At 35.3% G+C, this 22291-nt stretch overlaps 1 protein-coding gene across 7 annotated transcripts in view; it reads right to left on the bottom strand.

Annotated features, from left to right (window-relative positions):
• Positions 1 to 22291, bottom strand: part of PDLIM5 (PDZ and LIM domain 5) — a 206029-nt gene that overhangs the window by 87000 nt on the left and 96738 nt on the right. For 4 of the 7 annotated variants that reach the window (XM_045994489.1, XM_045994499.1, XM_045994482.1 and 1 more), the window contains exons 4-5: positions 2616 to 2658; positions 610 to 1028 (exon numbers count right to left, since the gene is read on the bottom strand). In XM_045994489.1, coding sequence (XP_045850445.1) covers positions 610 to 1028; positions 2616 to 2658 — 462 coding nt within the window. The remainder of the gene's footprint in view (positions 1 to 609; positions 1029 to 2615; positions 2659 to 22291) is intronic. The other 3 variants (XM_045994512.1, XM_045994503.1, XM_045994526.1) reach the window with 1 other exon arrangement.

The raw sequence follows: 22291 nt of genomic DNA on the forward strand, positions 1-22291 counted from the left end.
GCATCCTTCGATGCTATTGTTCTCTCATTACTATCTGCTTTTACAGACTAAATTCTAGCTTAAGCTTATCTGAAAAGAATGTTCCTGGCTATCTGACCTAAGCTAATGCATCATACGTAGACATGAGTCAAAACTAAATTTGTCTTCTGTCTTAAGACTACTTCCTAGAAAAAAAGCTTCTTACAAGCTCCTCATTTCCTCTCTCCTTAGGCTGAGATACATAAGCTGACACAACTGTAACCACTCTGTTTAAACTTTCAGTGACTAATAAAAGGATGGAAAAAATGAGAAAGAAAGATTCAAGATCTGCCTTGCATTATAAGTGCCAGCTGCTCCATGTTATACCAGGACTTGGAGAAAGAGTTACAGAGTAGTATGTTACATGGTTCATAACATGTCAAAATGCAGTACTTAGGTTTGATTAACCTATAACTGCCTTGCAGAAAGTACTACATGAATATAATATAAAGCTACATGTTAATGAAGCAAATAAAATTTCATCTTCTTTCCTTCAAAGAACCGCTGATAGGGGGTGGGGGTCAATTATCTCCCGGAAATTGCCTGAAAGAAGAGTTTTGATAAGAGCAGAAAGCACCCTTGGCCACCTACCCATTTTGCTGTTTAATGTCACCCTGGGATCCTCTTCTCTGCCCCTCTGCTAGCTCCTGAGCAGTCTCGGAACACACGGTGGTGACTGCGGGCTGCCGCGGGACATTAAGTGCAGGTTTACCAGCGCTCAGTGCAGATGAATGCTGGTCAGCACTAAGACTGGCATTAGCATGCAGTCCAGATGCAGCAAATGAGGGAGGAGTGACAGCAGCCACGGGTGGAGGGGAAGCATGTGATGAAGTGGTCGCATGGGCTGGGGTGAAGGCGGACGATGGTGATGGGATGGATGTGACTTTTGGTGAAGACACAGAACCAAAGGGTCGTGGTGCCTTATTGTAGGCCATGTTGGTTGTGGAAGTGACTTTGGACACAGCAGGAGATGTAATGGGCACAGGTTTAACTACTTCTTTAGGTTCTCCCTATGTAAAATAAAAATAAACATACACAAAAACACACCAAATACATGCAAAATAGATTCACTGAAAAGAACACACAGCTAGTTTTTAAAAAGACAAACACAATCATGTTAGCAGCCCCGACTTTGTTTCTACATAAAAACAATGAACATAACATGCATGCCAACTGATCCCAACATGCATAACACAGATGCACACAATGAGTTTATTTTTTTTTACAAAAACGAAAGAAGTTTCAAAATATCTAGGAACTAGAGTAGGAAAACTATCAAAAAGCCTAAATGCCATCATAAGTATCAACAGACACTTGAATTTCCCAAAAGGAAAAAAATTTTGAATACCCCACAATAAACAAAATATTGCTAACCAAAATATTTATTTTAGAATATCCAGAGTCTTGATTATAATTTCTTCTTTCAAACATGTTTAATTACTCCCCAGGGTACAATTATTTTATTCATGCAGGAAAAAAACAGCATATTTCTAAGTCTTCTAATAAAAAAAAATATTTTTTAAACAGAAGGAAAAGATCATCTCATCTAATTCAAAAATGTGCACATTCTAATGATTATTTTGAATAAAGATATTGCTTAAAAGAAAAATCCACCTGTTTTTCCTCTCTGGAATGTTTTGAGATATTCTTTGGAGGTGGAATAAAAATTTTTTCCCTCTTCCAAAATAGTTAATAGTTACATTAAAAAAATGATCTCAGATGTTTCTTTATTGCTGTTTATCAAAGAAAAATTAACTACTAAGAAAGATCAATTCCCAAAAATTAACATAGTTTGTGTTTGCAAATCCCTATCCCAAAGAAAGTGTGACGTTTAGAACAAAACAAAACAAAAGGTTAAGCTTCTCTGACATTCAAGAATAAATTCCTACTCACCCTACCATCCCAAAAGAAAAACAATAAATTCTTTTAAAAACCTACAAAGGTGGGCCTATTACATTTAATTTTAAGAAAAAAATAAGTAATCTAAATTAATCTTGTAGAAATAATAAAGCTAACTGGGGGGAGGGAAGTAACATGTCTTAGCAAATCAATGTAAGTAATTCAGTGGAAAGGCACAAATAAAATTAAAGAGAAAAGCCCCCAAAGTATAAGCCAGCTGTATATGAAAAATGGTTTGGGACAATTTGAAGATAAATATGAGACAAGAAAGGTACTTGCCAATAACCTATCTAGAATACTCTGAAAATATAATTAAAAACCTGTTAATATTACTAATAAAATGTTATCAAAGACTTGTGATATTCATTTTCTGGAACCATTTTTTTATTCTCTTTAAAATATGTGAATAAACACAGACAAATTAAAAGTGAATGTGAATGTAAGAAATATGGATATAAGTTAGATAATATATGGCGAAAGAAAGCATGTTTTAATAATACGGGTATAATTACAGATGCCAATTAGGAATGTGTTGATTTCCATCCCCCACCGCCTACAATCTTTAAAGGAAAAGAACGGTAAGGAAAACTGTACTGAAACTATAAATTGTCAGTATGGCCTAAGACAAAGAATGGAAATGACAGTGATTCAGGAGGGACAATCAAGTGGTACCTAGTGATACCAGATGAGAAACACACCTTCTGCACGGCAACTGGCTCAGGCTTGGGTGTAGCAGATGCCCTGAAGGGAAAAAAAAGAAAAAAAGAAAGAAAAAAGGGAAAAAAAACCCATAAGTTTTTGCAAATAACTTATTAATATAATTTTATTAGTATATACCTTAATATGTTAAATATTTATAGTTTCATATTTCATAGTCTTGACTATTCGTCTCTATTAATTAACTCCTGTAACTCAAATGCTGCAGGTACCTATACCCTTACACACTGGGTATTCATTAGTTTTCTACACACTGAAATGAAGAAAGACAAACACCAATTGTGCTTCCTCATACACCCGTGTTTAAGCTTTCAGTTACGGTTATTCTCCACCCCAAACTGAAAAGTATAATAAACATGACTTTCTCATCCTTGAGTGGTTCCTGAAATCTAATCTGAACCTCTATCTCCAGTAGTATCTACCTTTTCTTCTAACATCCAGGTATATGACCACAGGATACTGGGTCTCTGTGAAGATAATGAGTAAGTTCTGTTTGAACGAAGTCACCGAATGAGTATTTATTTTGTGTTTATATTCTTAAGTGCTTGTACAAGGTAATATATTTGTTATGCTAAAACTAAACTTTAAGTTCTTCTATTAGGCTATAATTTCAATGAAGGAAATGACCATATCCCATTTGTGTCTCTATACCAGCACTGTGCCTGGCATGTAATATGTCATCAGTAATAAGAGTGGAAAGGAGAGACCAAGGGAAGAAGGGCAAAACTCCATGCATAGAACCTATTTCCAATTCATATTAGGTATTTTTGAAATATGCTTTTTTGTATTATTACTCTCTCTTTGGTTAACATGGACTAACAGTACAATAATTGATTTGGAGCAACTATCGCATATAATCATGACAAATAACCGAAGTAGCAACTATTCTTACCCCATTTTTCAGATGAGGTATTTCAAAGTTTAGAGTAAGTAAATTACATAGGATATACAGCTGGCTGACAATTCTTACATATTACAATATATTACTGGCAGTCAAGGATAGTAACTAAATGATTGGGAAAGCTGCTAATAATTTACCCAGTATTAAGGTACATATTATGTTTAATAATGCCAGAATCAATGTGACTCCTCTTATAATACAGGCTGCGATATCAAGTGCAAAATTCAAGAAATGTAACTACAGTAGGTAAATAAGTGATAAAAATTTTAAGCTACAAACCATGAGATTATTTTACTTACAGAGAGAACAGATCGCCAACAAAAGAAACTACTATAGGATATTTGATCTCTATAATAATGAACTCTGATCATTTTTAGTAGCAACTAAATTTTCCAGTAACAATTAAATTGGTTAGTTAGGGCAAGCACCCACTGAATAATTGGCTGACCTAATGAGAGGCTACAATGGATGCTAACATTCGATTACCACAATATAGAATTATACACTGTGAAATTGCATAACTTTCCATGTGTACTCTCAAATAGACAATTTCTCCTTTAGCTTATAGGATTATTATAATAAGCAAAGTAAACAAGTTCAAGTACAGAATAGTGGAATCTTCCTTTCATTGAAATTTCACAATGAGATGTAATCACAAAGGATCTACTTATTAAAATCTCCCAAGATATTACTGGAAGTTTGCCATAATAGGGTGGTTTCCTTTTTCATCTGGACACTTAAAGGTACATGGAACTCTTCTAGCAACATAAAAATAATTTATAAAAAAGAACTTGATATTTAACAGTCACCAAGTTTCCAAACAGAATAAAATGCATATATCCCTATGTCTATGAAAACAAACTCCTTAGCTTTTCCTAGGTGTTAGTTCTTAACCAATGTTGGCAACAATAACAACAAGAACCTCAGAATGGTTAGTTTACTTAATTTTGGAATCCAACCTCTTTACTTTGTTGAAAAAGCATAGAATAATAATAGTCCTAAAATACTTTATGCATTGAAAGCTCAACAAAAATACTGTACTGCTTGAAATCTTGAATTAACAAAAGAACTTAAAATCTGAAACTTGAATCTATTTGCCCTGCTTACCTTCAGTCTCACAAGTGCAACTATCTGAACTAAGATAAGCAGTCAGAAAAAAAAATGGATAACACACCCTAAAAATCCCAGAATTAAGTCCATTAAACATTAAAAACAAAACATCATTTTGTAGGGGAAAAACAGACTTACTTATAAAGAAATGTCAAATAAAGTAGTTGGCACTCACTGCAATAAAAATTGGTTCCTTGGGTTTAAATATTTAAATAACCACCAAATGAGCATAAAATCATTGAAACTTAGATTTCCTTAAAGTTACTTTGTCACGACATGCAAGTATTCATCTGACCTCTGAAAATTTATAGGCGTTCATAATTTAAGTCATATAATTTTTTAAAAAGATTTTATTTATTCATTTGACAGAGATCACAAGTAGGCAGAGAGGCAGGCAGAGGGAAAGGGGGAAGCAGGCTCCCTGCTGAGCAGAGAGCCCATTGTGGGGCTCAATCCCAGGACCCTGGGATCATGACCTGAGTCGGAGGCAGAGGCTTTAACCCACTGAGCCACCCAGGTGGCTCAAAACCTTATAATTTTTTTAACTCTTCTATTTAAAATGGCCCTCATTTTATTTTTTAATTTAAAAAATTTTTTAAATTTGACTTTTAATAAAAATTTTATTTGTTTATTTGACAGAGAGAAAGAGAGTACAAGCAGAGGGAGTGGAAAAGGGGGAAAAGCAAGCTCCCCACTGAGCAAGGAGCCCTATGCGGGGCTCAAGTCTAGGACCCCATGATCATGACCCAAGCTGAAGGCAGAACTTCAACCGACTTCACCACCCAGGCTCACCTAAAATGGCCCTCATTTTAGAGTGTGGTTTTGCTTTTTGGAGTAGAGAAGTCAAACTGTCCACATTAAAAATATTGGGGAAAATTTTCCAAATTTTTTTTAACACACAGTATATGTACCTATAACATGCATTAATTACATTTTTATAAGATCAGTATTTAAGTGTATTTATCTTATATTTAAGTGTATTTTAACTTACATGTATATTTAAGTAAAATTACATACTCTTATGACACAAACTACTGTGCTTTGAGAAATTAAAATACATGACAAATGAAATTTGCAAAATTAATGAACAGCATTGGTACTAGGTTTTAAAAAAGTCAAACTTCATTAATTATTACAAAATAACAAAATAAGATATACCACCTTTTGCTCTCAAGTGTGTAGAGGTTTTTTTTAAATGTTAATACATAATGTTTGTGAGACTGCATGTTGCTGGAAAAACTATATATTAACATAGCTCTCTTGAAAAATAATTTGGCATTTATTTATAAAAAGCCTTTAAGAGGGGCACCTGGGTGGCTCAGTGGGTTAAGCTCTGCCTTCTGCTCAAGTCATGGTCTCAGGGTCTTGGGATGGAGCCCTGCATCAGGCTCTCTGCTCAGCAGGGAGCCTGCTTCCCCCTTTCTCTGCCTACCTCTCTGCCTACTTGTGCTCTCTCTGTCAAATAAATAAATAAAGTAAATAAATAAATAAATAAGCCTTGAAGAATGCTCGTACTCGTTGACATAATAATCAGCTCCTGGGAATCTATCATAAGGAAACAACCTGGAATAAGGAAAGGGCTTTATGTATAAAGATATTCATTCCCTACATTGTAACTTATATAGTGAAAAACTGGAAACAACAGTTTAAATAAACAACAATGAGGAAATGGTTAATTGCAATAAAACCACAATAGGAAAATGCAATAATTAAAACCATTCTTTGAAAGAATCCTAAATTGCATGAGAACACAGCTACTTTATGATATTAAGTGAAAAAAGGAAGATATAAAATAGCCTATCCAGTATGATCAGTGCATGGAAAAAGTAGATGGAAACAGACTAACATTTTAGTAAAGGCTCTCTATGAATATTTGTTTTTTCTCTTTTGTGTTTTCTGTTTTATAAAACATACATGTGCTTTTTTTTTTTTCAAGATTTTATTTATTTATTTGACAGAGAGAGAGAGATCACAAGTAGGCAGAGAGGCAGGCAGAGAGAGGAAGGGAAGCAGACTCCCTGCTGAGCAGAGAGCCCGATGCGGGACTCCATCCCAGGACCCCGAGATCATGACCTGAGCCGAAGGCAGCGGCTTAACCCACTGAGCCACCCAGGTGCCCCACATGTGCTCTTTTAATGGCAAGTAAAACTACTTCTCAAAGTATGTTTCACGGAAAGCTACTTTTCAAAACACAAAACAAAAAAAGAGATTCTGTTACCAAAGATAGCTGCAATACTTAAGTTACATAAATATGCTAGGCACAGAACTTCTCAGAGCCTTTAATGCCTAAAGAAAAAAATATTGCAGACTGTTGTCCATACCCCTTTGAAGTATGGCATATTAATGTATTTAGAATACTTATTTACTTAGGAAACCTTTCTCAAGACTGGAGTTAGAGAAGGAAAAAACCTGGGAAATGCTATTTTAAAGAAACAGTAAAGAAAGTAAATCTTTGTAAGTCTGCAATGTTTACTTAAGCCTCCTGCAAGTGGCTAAAATAAAGGAAAAGAAATATTATAATCCATATAATCCTCAAAACCTTTTGTCATACCAAATATATTCTTTATCAAACTAGTGATTTCTTCAACTGTGTTTAAATAAGCTACCCAAAGGTTATTAGAATAATGTAATCACTGTTTAAGGGGAGGAAAATCCTATTTTCTTCATCAAACTGAAAAATGTATTTCCTATATTCTGAGGAGAAAATCCTAATATGTGAATAAGAAAAACTATTTCTCAAAATTGAGATTTTTACAGTTATCTTTCTTTAAAAAAATACTTATACTGATCATGTGCTCCTTTACTTTAGAAACGTCAGAGATTACTTCAAAGTAGATCATTTTTAAAAGGCGTTTAAACAGATAAGCAGTTTTAAAAACTGAGGTATAATTATTAAAAATTATTCCTACATTTTTCTCTCAATCCTGGGAAATACATAACAGGGTAATATATCTCCATTTCAACCACAGTGATCATCACAAGTCAATTTTGTGTAGTGTGTGTTTCAAACCAGCAGAGATCCTGGCAATGGCCTCATGCCATGGACTCAACAATTTGCTTATTGTTCTCTCTTCTTATAGTGTGAAGCCACTGTACAGGACTAAGCCATGATGGTGAGAGACTAGTGCCTTGGCCCAGTACTCTCCTCAGCTCATGGAATTCAAAGAACAAAGCCATCAGTGTGGCTAGAACAATCTATTTTGAAAGTCGATTGATTTTGGGGAGAGCAGCATCCAAAATAACAATCCCTGGTGCACTGCAACCAGTTTGAGAACTTCTGGCTACACAGCTGAACTATTTCTATGCTATAATGGATTTTATTAGAAACTAGAATTGTGATGCCCTGGTTAGAATAATGTATAGGAAAAATAATGCCATAAATAAATAATAGCTCTATCAGGGATTAGGTTCAAAGGAATCAAATAAAACTGCATCTTATGGACACCTAATGAATGGTGTTATATTTAAGTTATATACTGAATTAATGCATTTTTCTAATACTGCTTTATAAAATAATGTGCTCTTAGTTAAAAAAAAGAAGCCAATAAATGTTCACACTGGTGTTTAAGAATGAGGAACTAAGCAACAGAACTAGACTGATAAAGATTTTTCACATTACTCATTATGTCTTGGTGACTCCTTCAACCATATCTAATATGCTTAACTCATAAACAATCATACAGAAAACAGGAGGATTTTTAAGTTCCTCTTCTGTGAGATGAGCTCTATCTAAGTTTCCCACAGCATGGCCATCTTTGGGCTCACTGACCTCAAGACCCATAAACACTAGGGTACATCATTAATCACTTTAATTGCAAAGTTGTCAATTTGCAATAACAAAGCAACTCCAGAGGGAAAAAGTGAGCGCTCAAGTGTGTAGAGGGATGTCTCCTTAAACAATTTCCCCATATTTTATTGTACTTCCAGTCGGTCTACTCTACTGCAAACTCAAACCTTAAACATTTCAATCACTTATGGCAATGTATTCGTGCTTTTTTCTAAACAATTCAAAAATATCTGTAAGGATTAAATTTTCTCTAAATAAAGTACAAAAACTTATATCATAATACCTTTTAGCTTTTAAAAGACTGTGCTCACCACATACACATAGTCTCACTTCTGTTTTCTCTCTCACTCTTTTCTTTTCTTTGGGGACAGTTAATACAGTACTTTTTCTTCCTTCCAAAAGGGAGAAAGAACCCAAAGCTGGACAGATTCTGAACAGTGATAGAAAGAAGGGAAGAACACAGAAGCAAGGGAACTGCTCTAGCCCATCTGAGTACCTGAGACCCCCTCTGCATGGGCTTGGCTTGAAATGGGGAGAGGCTCTGGTAAATCCAGAACAAAGAGATGCCACTTGATAATTACTTCCATAATAAGGATGAGGGCTTTTTGTTTTAAGATCCTTCTTAGATGGTCATAGCAGTTGATGGGGTTTGAGAAGAAACTGACATCAACCAATTCTAAATCAAGCCAGAAATGGACAGAAGAGGGAGGGTGGGAGGAAAAGTGGAAGGAAAGAAGGAAGGGACTTCTAATGCGCTTGCCTGACCTGCATGGGACACTCATTAGGGGCAGAGTGGAGGTTCAGAGGTGGGGGGAGAATAGAGAACATTAGGCAAATCTAAAATGATCAAGTATTTCCCATTATATAAAAAATGACAGTGAGCATCAGCATTAGGCTACATTACCATTTACTGGGGCCTTACCAGGAACTCGACACTGAATTAAAGGCCTTATATACAATACATTGCTTAATTTCAAAAATAAAGTCCAGAAATATTAAATAATTTGGACTGCTAATGCCAAGTTTAATGCCAGTGTCCACATTTTCCTCCCTCTAATATAGCCAACTCACCCAGAAGGAGCCAAGAGATTAACAAATATTTCTTCTCATAGTATGTGGCTTTCTATCTTATGGTTGAAGTTCACAAATTCAATGCTATTAAGATCTTCAGAAATGCAAACTGAATACTGATCAATTTGGATAACTAGTTTTGGTGACAGGTTTATATGTTACTTGACATCTTTCACTTGAGATCACCCTTTCCTCCGTCCAGTCATCAGTATTTATTGAACCGCAGGCACTGTTCCAGCTAGAGGGAATACAGTAGTAAACAAGGCAAAGTTACCTGCATGGAATCTACATTGTAATGAAGGAGGCCGATAATAAGTCAATAAATAAGATAGTTTCATACAGTGATAAATGCAAAATTTCACATTTTTCTACTTGATTCTAGATGGAAGAAGTTTTGTTGTTGTTGTTGTTTTACTCAACGTTTATTTCCACAGGAACATTTTTAACAGGGAATATTAGGTCTGTCCATTCTGCCTCATGTCCACACTCAAAATAACCTCAGAACCACTGAAGGAAAAAAAAATGCATTTTTCTAACTAGTATTTATAAAAGAACTTCTACCAAGAAGAAAGTTAAAGAAATTGTGTAATATTTTAGATATGCTCAAGTTTAAATAAAAGGAACTTCAAAGTTCAGGATAATGCATTCTTATTATTGGTAAAATTCTTTTTCAGTAGAAGTTTTAAATACGGAATCTATTTTATAAACCCCATTGTTAAGAAATGGCAAACTTTACTATAAGGGTTAGTCAATACTTTAGGTTTTGTGGGTCATGGGCTCTCAATTTAACTATTTAAAGGTCTGTCATTAGAACAAGAAGGATGATACAAATGTAAGTGAGTGAGCCTGCCTGTGTTCCAATAAAACTTTATTCATATAAACAGGCAGGGGGTTAAATGTGGCCAATCTCTGGTGTCGATCATTTACGGTTTTGATTATAACAAACCTTCTAGGAAATAATCCTATATGAGCATGACTCTTTTGGACTCTAAGCCTCACAATTATTCTGCATAATAAAAAAATCCTAATTACAATTTGTTAGACACTGACAGGTATAAGAAATCAGAGTTTAGCTTCTCATCATTCTTTCTGTGGTTGCTGGGCACTACTTGTCAATTCCTTTTAACCCCTCTACTGGTAATTGAGTGACCCATCTAAACTTCTAAATTACCCATTCAAATAAAATTCACACCACATAGCACTGATACTGAAGCTTGGTGAAAGACAGAGATAATGTTATTGGATTAAAAATGACATTTTAGGGGCGCCTGGGTGGCTCAGTGGATTAAGCCGCTGCCTTCGGCTCAGGTCATGATCTCAGGGTCCTGGGATCGAGCCCCGCATCGGGCTCTCTGCTCTGCAGGGAGCCTGCTTCCTCCTCTCTCTCTGCCTGCCTCTCTGCCTACTTGTGATCTCTCTCTCTGTCAAATAAATAGATAAAATCTTTAAAAAAAAATGACATTTTAAGCACTATTTTTAACTCCACTACTCAGCACCTCAGATCATTTGCTAATACATGATAAAGTCTACTAAAAACCTCTCTCATCTTATTCTACATATTGTAAATGGAACTATTAGTAATACAACTAAAGAAAAAATTCTAAAGGAGCAACTAAAAAGGATGCACCACGCATTTCTGAAAGGGAAGCTGAAAAGTATAATTTCCTTCTTTCCCACTGTTCTCCACAAAATTCTATACTTTATTTCACATCAGGCATGGATGGTAATACTTTCAGGACTGATATAAACAAGCAACTGATAACAGAGTTGCATTGTCTGAAAACCTACTACGTCTCTATCTTTCTTTGGGCACAGTGCACATCACTTCTATTTAATATAGCTTCTTGGGGTGCCTGGGTGGCTCAGTTGGTTAAGTGTCTGTCTTTGGCTCAGGTCACGATCTCACTGTCCTGGGGCCCAGCCCTTTGTGGAGTTCCCTGCTTGGGGGGGAGTCTGCTTCTCCCTCTGCCCCTCCCCCTTCTCCTGCTCTCTCTTGCTCACTCTCTCAAATAAAAAATTAAAAAAAAAAAAAATATATATATATATGGCTTCTCTTCCAGCTCCAATGAGGTAGAAAAAAATATTTCTTTTTATCAACACAACCCTTCATTGCTTATACAAAAATAACAGGATTTGCAATGTAAATAATCTACCTGTGAAAATTCAGAAGTTCCATTTATACATCTACATATTTCTGGCTCTTTCAGTGATACTATTAAAATACCCTTAAATAACAAATGTGGATAACATTCGGATTAGGAAAGTAGGCATCAATAACAAACTATATGCATAACTAGATTTTTATAAGACGTCTAGCAATGCATATAAAAATCACTGCTTCAGGAAAACCCTGATAAGCATCAGATGCTGGACAGTAGGATTAAAAGTAGTACAAAAGCAGGCACAATTCATAAGCTTAATGTTTACTTATTTTTTTTTCTTCATTTTAATAAAAGCTTAAAGCCCAAAAAAGACAGAGAAAGCCTACCTTTCATATTCAGGCTTTCCCTTGTCAAAATCTTCATTGATAGAGGAATTCTTTGAGAAATAGGAGAAATAGCTAGATGAAGGTTGCAAGTCTAGGTTACCAAAAAATGAATCAGCTACTCTATAGTTTCTTTGTTGATACAACAAGGATGATAGTCCTTCCCTTGAGGAATTGCTTCCAGGATAAAATGGGGTTACAAATTTTTGTGTATTGACACAAAGTCAGCAGTAATAGATACTACTTTCCTACTCCTTATACTTTCCTACTCCTTGAGTTCTAGAAATTATTTTGTCTTTTATTACATACTGTTATAATCAAACTGAATTATCTACCAGGATAAGTTCCAAGAAAAAAAAATGACAAATTAGAAATGGATGAAAAAATACCACTTGCTGAGTACCAACAAATGCCAATAATTTCACTTGGCCCATTACATAAATTAGCTCACCTATTCTTCCTGAGAGAGTAATACTATTCTCATTTTAAATATAGGAAACAGAAGATTAAATGAGTAAAAGAATTTGACCACAATTTAGAATTTGGAAATGGGAGAACCAAGATTTGAGCATAAGAACACAAGTTCTCCACAGGCTTTATAAACAGCTCTAACTCTCTGCCTTTTAAGATTATAGAGCCTCCAATCTATTCTTCCATACTTTTCCGGAGAAGAAGCGTGTTTTTCCCCATAGCAATAAGAATTCTCTAATAACTTTATTTTCCAGCAAGATGAAGCTAGAAGCTCCTTTTGAACATCATCTATGATGACAAACTGAGTATTGTCCTCAAAATTGCAACCAGTTATTGGCAGTGTAGATTCCAAAATACCACATCACAAGATCTTCCTGTGCATATGTCAAGAACTACATGTTTCTATTTTGTCTTCTTCACAATCTTGGGAAACTATAGGAACACGCATCATAGTATCCCCATTACAACTATCAATGGTGATATGCTACCAATAATCCAGAATGAATCACACTACAGGTCTGACCTATCCCTGTGATAGAGTGGTGTATTCTGAGCATCTAAGATTACAGAAATAACCATTATGATATTTTTTCAATGAGGTTTTGGCTACTGCAGGGCACCGAATATATATACCTATGTACATGAATACACCCACATACATACTTAGTCATTGACTAATACATTTTTGATAGTATTCAATTCTTTTTGAATCAGCCCTTAATTTTTTAATAAACAAGCAAATACACACACACATACACACATACCATTATGTTATGGTCAGAGTCTAGTTCCTGCTAACCACCAGATTTGTTATTAGTATGGCCTTCTATATTACCATAGGTTATTTTAACCAAACGCCTTTTCATTCTTGACCAATATGTCCTATATCCAATGTCACTTCAAGTTCATGGACAATACCTGTGTTATAACTTCCTTAATTTATTTCATTAATTTATTAATTAATTCCACAAATATTCATTGGAGCCCCTAACACACCAAGCTGTTGCAGGCAGCAGGGCAACAGTAATAAATGATACACACTATCTACTTTAAGAGAGCTTACATTCTGTTTGGGAGAGGCAGATTAAAAACAAGTATATCACATGGTAACAAGTGAAACAGAGTCTAGTAAAGCAAGAAAGGGACAGGGATATATTATTCTATGTAAAGGAGTCAGAGAAGGCCTCCCTAACTGAGATGAAATCTGAGCAGAGACTTGAAGTAGGGAACTCCACACCAACAAAATGGCAAATGTCAAGTGTCTGAGGCATGAATGTGCCAGTGGGGCTGGACTGGGGCTAGGACAGTGAGGGCACAGCCAGAGAAAGCACTGGGAGCCAGAGTACATGAACTACTTTTCGCCAATGAAAGAACCTGGTCTTCTACTCCTCTAAGTGAGCAGGACAAGTATTCTTTTTTTTTTTTTTTTTTTTTTTTTTCCAGCTCATTTTATTTATTTTTTCAGCGTAACAGTATTCATTCTTTTTGCACAACACCCAGTGTTCCATGCAAAACGTGCCCTCCCCATTACCCACCACCTGTTCCCCCAACCTCCCACCCCTGACCCTTCAAAACCCTCAGGTTGCCCCAACCTCCCACCCCTGACCCTTCAAAACCCTCAGGTTGTTTTTCAGAGTCCATAGTCTCTTATGGTTCGCTTCCCCTCCCCAATGTCCATAGCCCGCTCCCCCTCCCCCAATCCCACCTCCCCGCAGCAACCCCCAGTTTGTTTTGTGAGATTAAGAGTCATTTATGGTTTGTCTCCCTCCCAATCCCATCTTGTTTCATTTATTCTTAAACACAGCACTTCATTTTGTAAGAAAGTTAAATCCACATCGGAAATGAAAGAAGATTAAATCTAAACACAGTGCTGAGCAATAAATTAGCCTGTATATATGTTTGAACAGTATAAACCTACTTATTAACCATAAAAGAAGGGGAAGAAAGGGAGACTTAAACTTGCCCCAAATCTTAACTATATCAAGACAAACAAAATACAAATGGAAGACAGCAAAATACCTAATGTGTTCTTCATACATCCCAAGTGTAAGATAAGGCTCTTTTAAGTTCACATTTATAGGTTCTCTGTCCTATACTAATACTGGAGGCATAATTTTGTCACTAACTTTTTCCAGATATAGCTATTTTTTCTATTTCTGTCTAGGCTAAACACATGAAACTACAAACTTTTCTTTTTGTAAAGTGGGTATTTTTAGGTATTTCAATAAAATTCAAGAGGACAAGCATTCCAGTATTTAGCACAGCCTTATTAGGAAAACAAAGTCAGTCTGCTGTCTTGTGGAGAGCACAGGAATGAAAACTTTTCATTCTTTATAATCTCAGCTTAGGTTTTTCCATTTATTTAACCCTCAAAAAATAATCTGGAGTGTGTTTAGGTCTTTTAAAAATCTGGAAGTAGTTACTCAGAGTCCAGGAACTTAAAAACTAATGATCAAAAGTGATTATTTTAGTCATAGGTAGGTCAGGTTTATCCTTATTTAATTACTTTAAGATGAGACCCCAATTCCACATTTATCAGTTCACTGCAGAATCTTGTCCAATATTCTCATCACTGAATCTCATTAAATTAGTTCAAAATATTTAATATGATAATAATATCCAAATCTAAAAAGGAAAAATTTAAAGCCAGCAAACAATAAAACATTTGTTCATTTGGGGGCACTTAGGTGGCTCAGTCAGTTAAACGTCTGTCTCTTGATCTCAGCTCGGGTCTTGATCTCAAAGTCATGAGTTCAAGTCCACATTGGGCTCCGTGCTAGGCATGTAGCCTACTTTAAAATAAAATGAAATCAAAATAAAATTAAATAAATAAATGTGTTCGTTAATTTCTTTTATTATTTGTAAATAACACATAATTATCACAATGTACCATCACATAAAAAGGATCAAAATGCATTCAATTTTTCCTTTATTAAGAAACTTTATTTATAGACGCTAAATTTTCTTTGTAAAGTAAAACAGTATTGCTTATATTTCTGATTAATAACTTAATAGATTTTGTGAAATTTAGGACACATTAGAATTCCAAAGCTTCCCAATGTTAACAAAGTGTTACTTTTTTTAAAACAGAGATGACATAAAACCTTATAAATTATATTCTCCACCCTAAGACCTCTGTTATGAAAGGAAGAAAATCTGAAACTGTAGCAAATTAGCAACACAGTCTACCTATTTTACCAAAAGGTAAGCTTATTGTCCTGAGAGAATTAATTCCCTCCACCACTGGTCAAATCTAATACATCAGGAAATGATCCTTGAATACTGCTTCAAAACAGCATACAACTCACAACATACATTGACTCATCATGTCAGTTCAGTAACACCCAAACTGGTCTACACCTTTCCATGGTACAAATCCACTGATCAAATGTTAAACTGCTTCAAAAATTTCTAAATGCTTATTCTCAATTTCAACGTTATAGACCAGGAACAAACAGTTAAAACTGGCACCAGTGTCCGGGTACTGCCAAGACTGTATAAAGCAGTATAGACCATCAGTGTAAAACGTTTTATCACAATATAGAGTCAGAAATATATTTTATATCATGACCTACCTGGTCCAAATATGAACCAATAAAACACATACTTTTATGTGCAATTAATTAAATGTATTCTGTTCTAGAGCATTTCATTTACAAAACAAAGAAGGGAGGGCAAGGAGATGCTGATCCTGACTCAAAAAAATAAATGCATAATAAGCCTTTGTTTGAGAAACACTAATCTTTCCTCAAAGGCAGAGAACACAGGTCTGGAAGCTTGACAGGTCATGTAACAAACACAATGGTTAGTTAATAATGGTCACACAAATAGTGGCTCACTGAATTGAAACAACTCATTCATAAAACAATATTAAACTAGTTTTAACTTCTGAAAAACACTGCATTCAATAATATGCTCAAAGGAGCAAAGTAAACAAACATAATAATAACAACAATAATTAACATGGGACTTTGGGGGGCGCCTGGGTGGCTCAGTGGGTTAAGCCGCTGCCTTCGGCTCAGGTCATGATCTCAGGGTCCTGGGATCGAGTCCCGCATCGGGCTCTCCGCTTGGCGGGGAGCCTGCTTCCCTCTCTCTCTCTCTCTCTGCCCGCCTCTCTGTCTACTTGTGATCTCTCTCTGTCAAATAAATAAATAAAATCTTTAAAAAAAAAAAAAAAAAACATGGGGCTTTGGCCAGGGCATATTTGTAAAGTTCAATCTCACTAAATTTGCTTTTGACAGAATTATAGTCACTGAGAAGAACAGAAATACTGACCCTAAGTTACTATATGTATTGTTCCAACAATGACATTCTCTAGCAAGTACTAACTCTTAACACAAATAATGTAAACTATATTAGGCTCTTTAATGAGAGAAAAACACATCCTCGAATCTGCTATCTCCCTCTCCTTGGTGCTAAGCACTCCCTAAAAGATCTCTAGAGAACAGGAATCGATGATTCCTATCATATTTACTTTCTCTTTTTATTAGATACACAGTAGGAACTGAGACCTCACAAAGGATCAGAATCAGTCCACAGAAAAACACACAATGTACTCTATACTGTGATCTTAAGAAAAATACAAAACAAAACTATTTACAATAAGTGTAAAAGTACTTGTATAGCTTTGGCATCAAAGTTCCTGATTCCTTTTAAACTAACAATGATTCTCTTCTTCCATAACTATTCCGATTATTTAACTCTTTTGGCCGCTTTTCTAAAAATGTTCTTGCTAAATACCAACAGTAAGATTTTAATTAAAAGGACTTTCACTTAATTAGAGTTGTCTAACTGGAATGGGCTGTCTGGTGGTGATGTTCACACAAGAGCTGTATCATTCATCGTTACAGGGTTCTTTCCTAGGAGAAGCCTAGACTAACTGGTCCACAAGGTCCCTTCAAGCTCGGGGGAACACGAAAAGCTCTCTAACACAGTCTGTATAATACAGTGACCTTTTCCATTATGAATATCTATCTATATTAGCTAATTATTTTATCCCTCTAGGAATGTAGGTAATTACCTATGACAAAGTAGAAGAGACTCAGAACAGACTAAATCCAACACTAACATTGACCTTAAAGACAAGTAAACCACTGGTAAATCTTTAAAAATCTATCTAAATTAGTCTAGTCACTTTGGTAAGTAGCGTAGTCCCTAGAATGTCCACTACCTCACAGAGTTAAAAGCAGATTGCCCAGATTCTAATCCTAGCTCCTAATTTAATAGCTGTCTAAGTGCGTATGTTACTTAAGCTCTCTACTTCCCCACTTCTAAGATTAAGAATAGTAAAAATATTTATCTATCTTATAGGGGATTATTGTGAAAAATAAATGACAAAATAAATGTCTGTAGGGTGCTCAGAATAGTACTTGCCAAATAAACAGACATTATTATAGTGTCTATATAAATATCATATATAAATATCATATTTATATTTATTACCTCCCATGACAGGAAACTGAACATAAATGACAACTATAATCTTCTTCCAGGATCCAAGCTTTTATGAGAGAAGAATCTAACATTAAACACAATATAGTTTTGTGAAAGACAATTCATCAGTCTAATTTCAGAAAATGTCAGTTCTTGGCTACCATAAGAAAGAGGAAGTACTGGGGATAACGGGAAATGGGAAAGATAACTGTGTTCCAAATCACTCACAAAATATAGGATCATCCCTAAATCCCCGGAGTGAAAATGAAGACAAGTCTACTTGTCTTCTGAACAGTTCTTTTACCTAGCAACAATCCCAGGTGAGGGGATGGCTACCTTTGTTTCTGAAAAGCTAGATGAAGGAGAAAGTACTGAATTACTGAGTTAAAGTCAATGACTCTCCTTTTCTAAATTCCCCTTCAGGCACTTTATGGAGCCCAAGGTACAAGGCCAACACGTAGGCTCACCACAGCATGCAATTATGTGTACTTGCCCTCAGAGGTAATGTTTGGGGGTAGTGTGTGCTTCAGATGCCTCTGAAACCAGCACAGTCCTGGCAAGGGAGCCTACATAGACAAGAAACTATCGCAGACTGTCCAGAGAACAAGCTCTGTTTCCAATCCCCAAGAAGAAATCCAGCACAATAAAACTTTCTCCAAAAGTACTGCCAAGTACTAAAGTTCTGTAAGCAACAATAACAAAAAAGTTATGATGCAAATAGCCAAAGCCAAAAACAGGTAAGTTATGATATGGCCAATGTGTTTCCTTCTCTCTCATTTACATCAGTGGCTACAATCCAAAAACCCAGTCATACATGGCAATAAAATATAAAAATTATAGATCAGAGTTAGCAACTATGTTCATGGGCCACACCCAAGGCTGTGGGTGAGCTGCATACCTCAATTAATGTTGAGATCCACATTTAAGGAAATTAAACTTCCACTGTAATTTTTGTTCCCGTTTTGACGCGCACAACATCTAAGAGTTTGGCTGCTTTCACATATGGCCTTGTTTTCAGCTGTCTGTCACATAAAATTGCAATTTAGCATCTCACTGATATCCTGTTTTCTAGGGAAACCTACCCCAAAGCAAACACTGACATATGCTTATGCTTTGGTGTTCCTATGAAAACAAGATGTGGCATGACTCACTACTCTTCTTGTTGAATTATGTGTCTTCTGAAGAAAGAGACCAGCAGTTAACTGTGCTGGAATATTGATGAGTATGGCTATAAGAAACCAGTTATTTAGAAGGAACATTTGTAGAGGTAGAGCAGCCTTGTAAAAATAGCACTAATAGAAGGTCCGGTTCAGATGATTACAATTTTCCATTTCAGAGTCGCCAAAAATGTTTGCTGCAACCTAAATATCTGCTGTAGTCTATGCCTGATAAAACCGGATACTAAGAAAACTAGGCCAGTGTCTGAAATTTGACATCCTTAGTAATGTCTAGAGAAATCAAAGAATTTCACAGATCTTAATAGGTCATCTAAACTGGCTTTATATCATACAACATTAAAATCATTAATAAAGTCTTTCATTTTTCAGGTTTCCTGATAGATAAATAATAACTTGATCTATGTCAAACTACCAAAATTTCCTACTAGTCTAATTACAACCCCTCATTGTATAATATAAATTTATTTTCTTTAGTTTACCAAAAATACCAAGCATTAGTATCTACACAGAGTCAAATATTGTTACAGCTGAAATGCTTTAGACAAAAAATTTCATCATAACCACTTACAGAAACCGAACACATGGTTTTATTAAGAACACTCTTCAAGATCAATATATACTTATATAACTTAATTCTCATTACATTATTATTACCAGAAAAAAGGGACCCTGACACTCCATTTTGCAGAAAAATATAATAGAGCGGTGATTTATGATCTCACCTAGAATAAAAGTAAAGCAAAATCCCAAATTCTTATTCCCAAAGTAGGTCAGTATTATAACTCTTGGCTATACTTGAATGCATTTCATTCAAAGCATAGCTTTTCTAGTTGAAGTCCAAGTACAGGCAGAAAATTCAGAATGCACTCCACTGGCCATGTTATACTACCATCATAGCACATTTCAGGTTAGAATTTGATACAGATGAATCTTTTTTATACATAGACAGGAAAAATGAAGTTCAGAAAGAAAAGGTTAATAACTCCTTCATTTTCCTTCCTACTGTACTTGAAATCTTAGCCTTTTCTACACCTCCATTTTCTCATTTAAGAAATGGGTGTATTTCCCACTCCTACCTCCCACTCATACCTCCTATACAAAGACAGAGCATAATAGCAGGAAAATTAAAAGCATGAATTTTATTTGGAACCAAGCCTTACATCTCAATACTATCAATACTATCTTCACAACAGTAACTCAATACAAGTTAATTAAGTTCTCTGAATTAATTTCTTCATCTGTAAAAGAGGTTACCACCTCTCTCACGGGGTTATTCTGAGGATTAAATGATGCAATATATGTAAATTATTGGGCACTATACCTACGACTTGTGTTAATAATTAAAACAGTCTAGAATTTGAAAGTATTTCCATGTATTTGTAAAATAAATCTACTTAACATTGTAATCATCATATGGTACTGTCATGGGCAAATCCATTATAAGCAGTTTATGTCACTAATTTAGCACTTCAGTAGTAGCTGAAGTAAAAGATTCAGATGAAAACATTTACATACTAAAGTTAAAAGCAGAAGAATTCTTCACATTCATAGTCAATTCTACTAAACCACAATTCTGTATCACCTAAGGAGAAATAACATTTGGCAAACTTACACACATTAGAGACTAGGTTTTGGTACAGACATGGCACATTACAGAGGCATTTTATTATACACTATGTCAGTATTTTTTTAAACTGATGAAATCTGCTCACAAATTTGATAATGCTACTCCCTTCCTTAAAACTGTTTGTGCTCTTATACCATAAGCATTTGTCAAAATTATAATTAAATAATTATTTAATTATATTATTATGCTGACTATCTCCTTGGTTAACTAGTGTTAAGAGTTTCATGATGGCAAGTACCATGTCCACCTAGTTCAACTCTGTATTCCTGTAGTGTATGTTGGAAGGAGGCATAATCTGTGCATATATACACAGTCAGACCAGAAGAATATATATGAGGATGTCTGTTTTCCCTGGACCTCACGAGTTTCTTATTTTCTCTATCTTCCAAATGGTCTTCATTATATAATTGTAATTGTTTTATGAAGAGACAATAGCCACTAAATATTTTCTTATGAAAAAAAAAAAAAAAAAAATAAGGGCGCCTGGGTGGCTCAGTGGGTTAAAGCCTCTGCCTTCGGCTCAGGTCATGATCTCGGGGTCCTGGGATCGAGTCCCGCGTTGGGTTCTCTGCTCAGAAGGGAGCCTGCTTCCCCCTCTCTCTCTCTGCCTGCCTCTCTATCTACTTGTGATCTCTGTCAAATAAATAAATAAAATCTTAAAAAAAAAAAAAAACAGAGGGGCTAATTATTCCTTGTAAAACTTCTGTAAAAAAATAAAATTAAATAAATAAACAAATAAATATTTTCTTATGGAGAAAAGTGCTCGAAATAAAGGGTAACAGACAAAAAGGAAAACAACAGCATTAATTTGAAAGCCACTTAAATTCAAATGAGTTTGTAATCTCTTGATGGAAGATGGCCTCTAAAAGGGATTATAGCATATATTCAGTAAAAGAGACACAAAGAAAAACAATTAACTGGTCTTAAATAATAAAATGATGAAAACTGCATAAAGATGATACAAAGATAATAAAGCCAATAGCAAAGGGATGATGAGTGTCTCATCCCTAGCAAAGACTTTTATAGCAAAGTGATTACAAAGACATTATCTGTGCAGATTATCTGTACTGTGGCACAGTATAAACAAATATCTGAAGAATGTGAAAGAAGAGATTTTTACAAACTGTATTTTCAGAAAATATCTTCACATTTCCCACAAGTTTACTTAGGCCATTCACCCTCCAATGCCATGTCTATGTATACTCTGAAATGCTATATCCTTCTTTCTACATAGAAGAACTGGATTTCAAACACACAGATTAAAAACACAACACATAGAGAGCTGTGTAATGTTGAGGAGAGAAGTGCTCCAGGGTCCCTGACTCAGTGTGCTAAGGGAATCCATGCAGAGATAGGGGTAGTGGCTCACACACTCCTTCAGGGCCCATGTTACCAGTAAGTGCTCTCCATGGGACACTCTCTTACTGACTCCCAATACACAGAATTCTCCCAAACTTTGACTCAGCACATAATATTTATATTGCTCTAAGAATGAAAAGACTGAAAATGCATTTTAAAAATTTTTGTTACGTAATCTTCCCCAAATGATGATACTGACAAGCGGACAAGAGCAGTAGAGCTATAAAGTAAA

The sequence above is a fragment of the Meles meles genome, chromosome 2 (genome assembly GCF_922984935.1).
Source record: "Meles meles chromosome 2, mMelMel3.1 paternal haplotype, whole genome shotgun sequence".
NCBI classification, from domain to species: Eukaryota; Metazoa; Chordata; class Mammalia; order Carnivora; family Mustelidae; genus Meles; species Meles meles.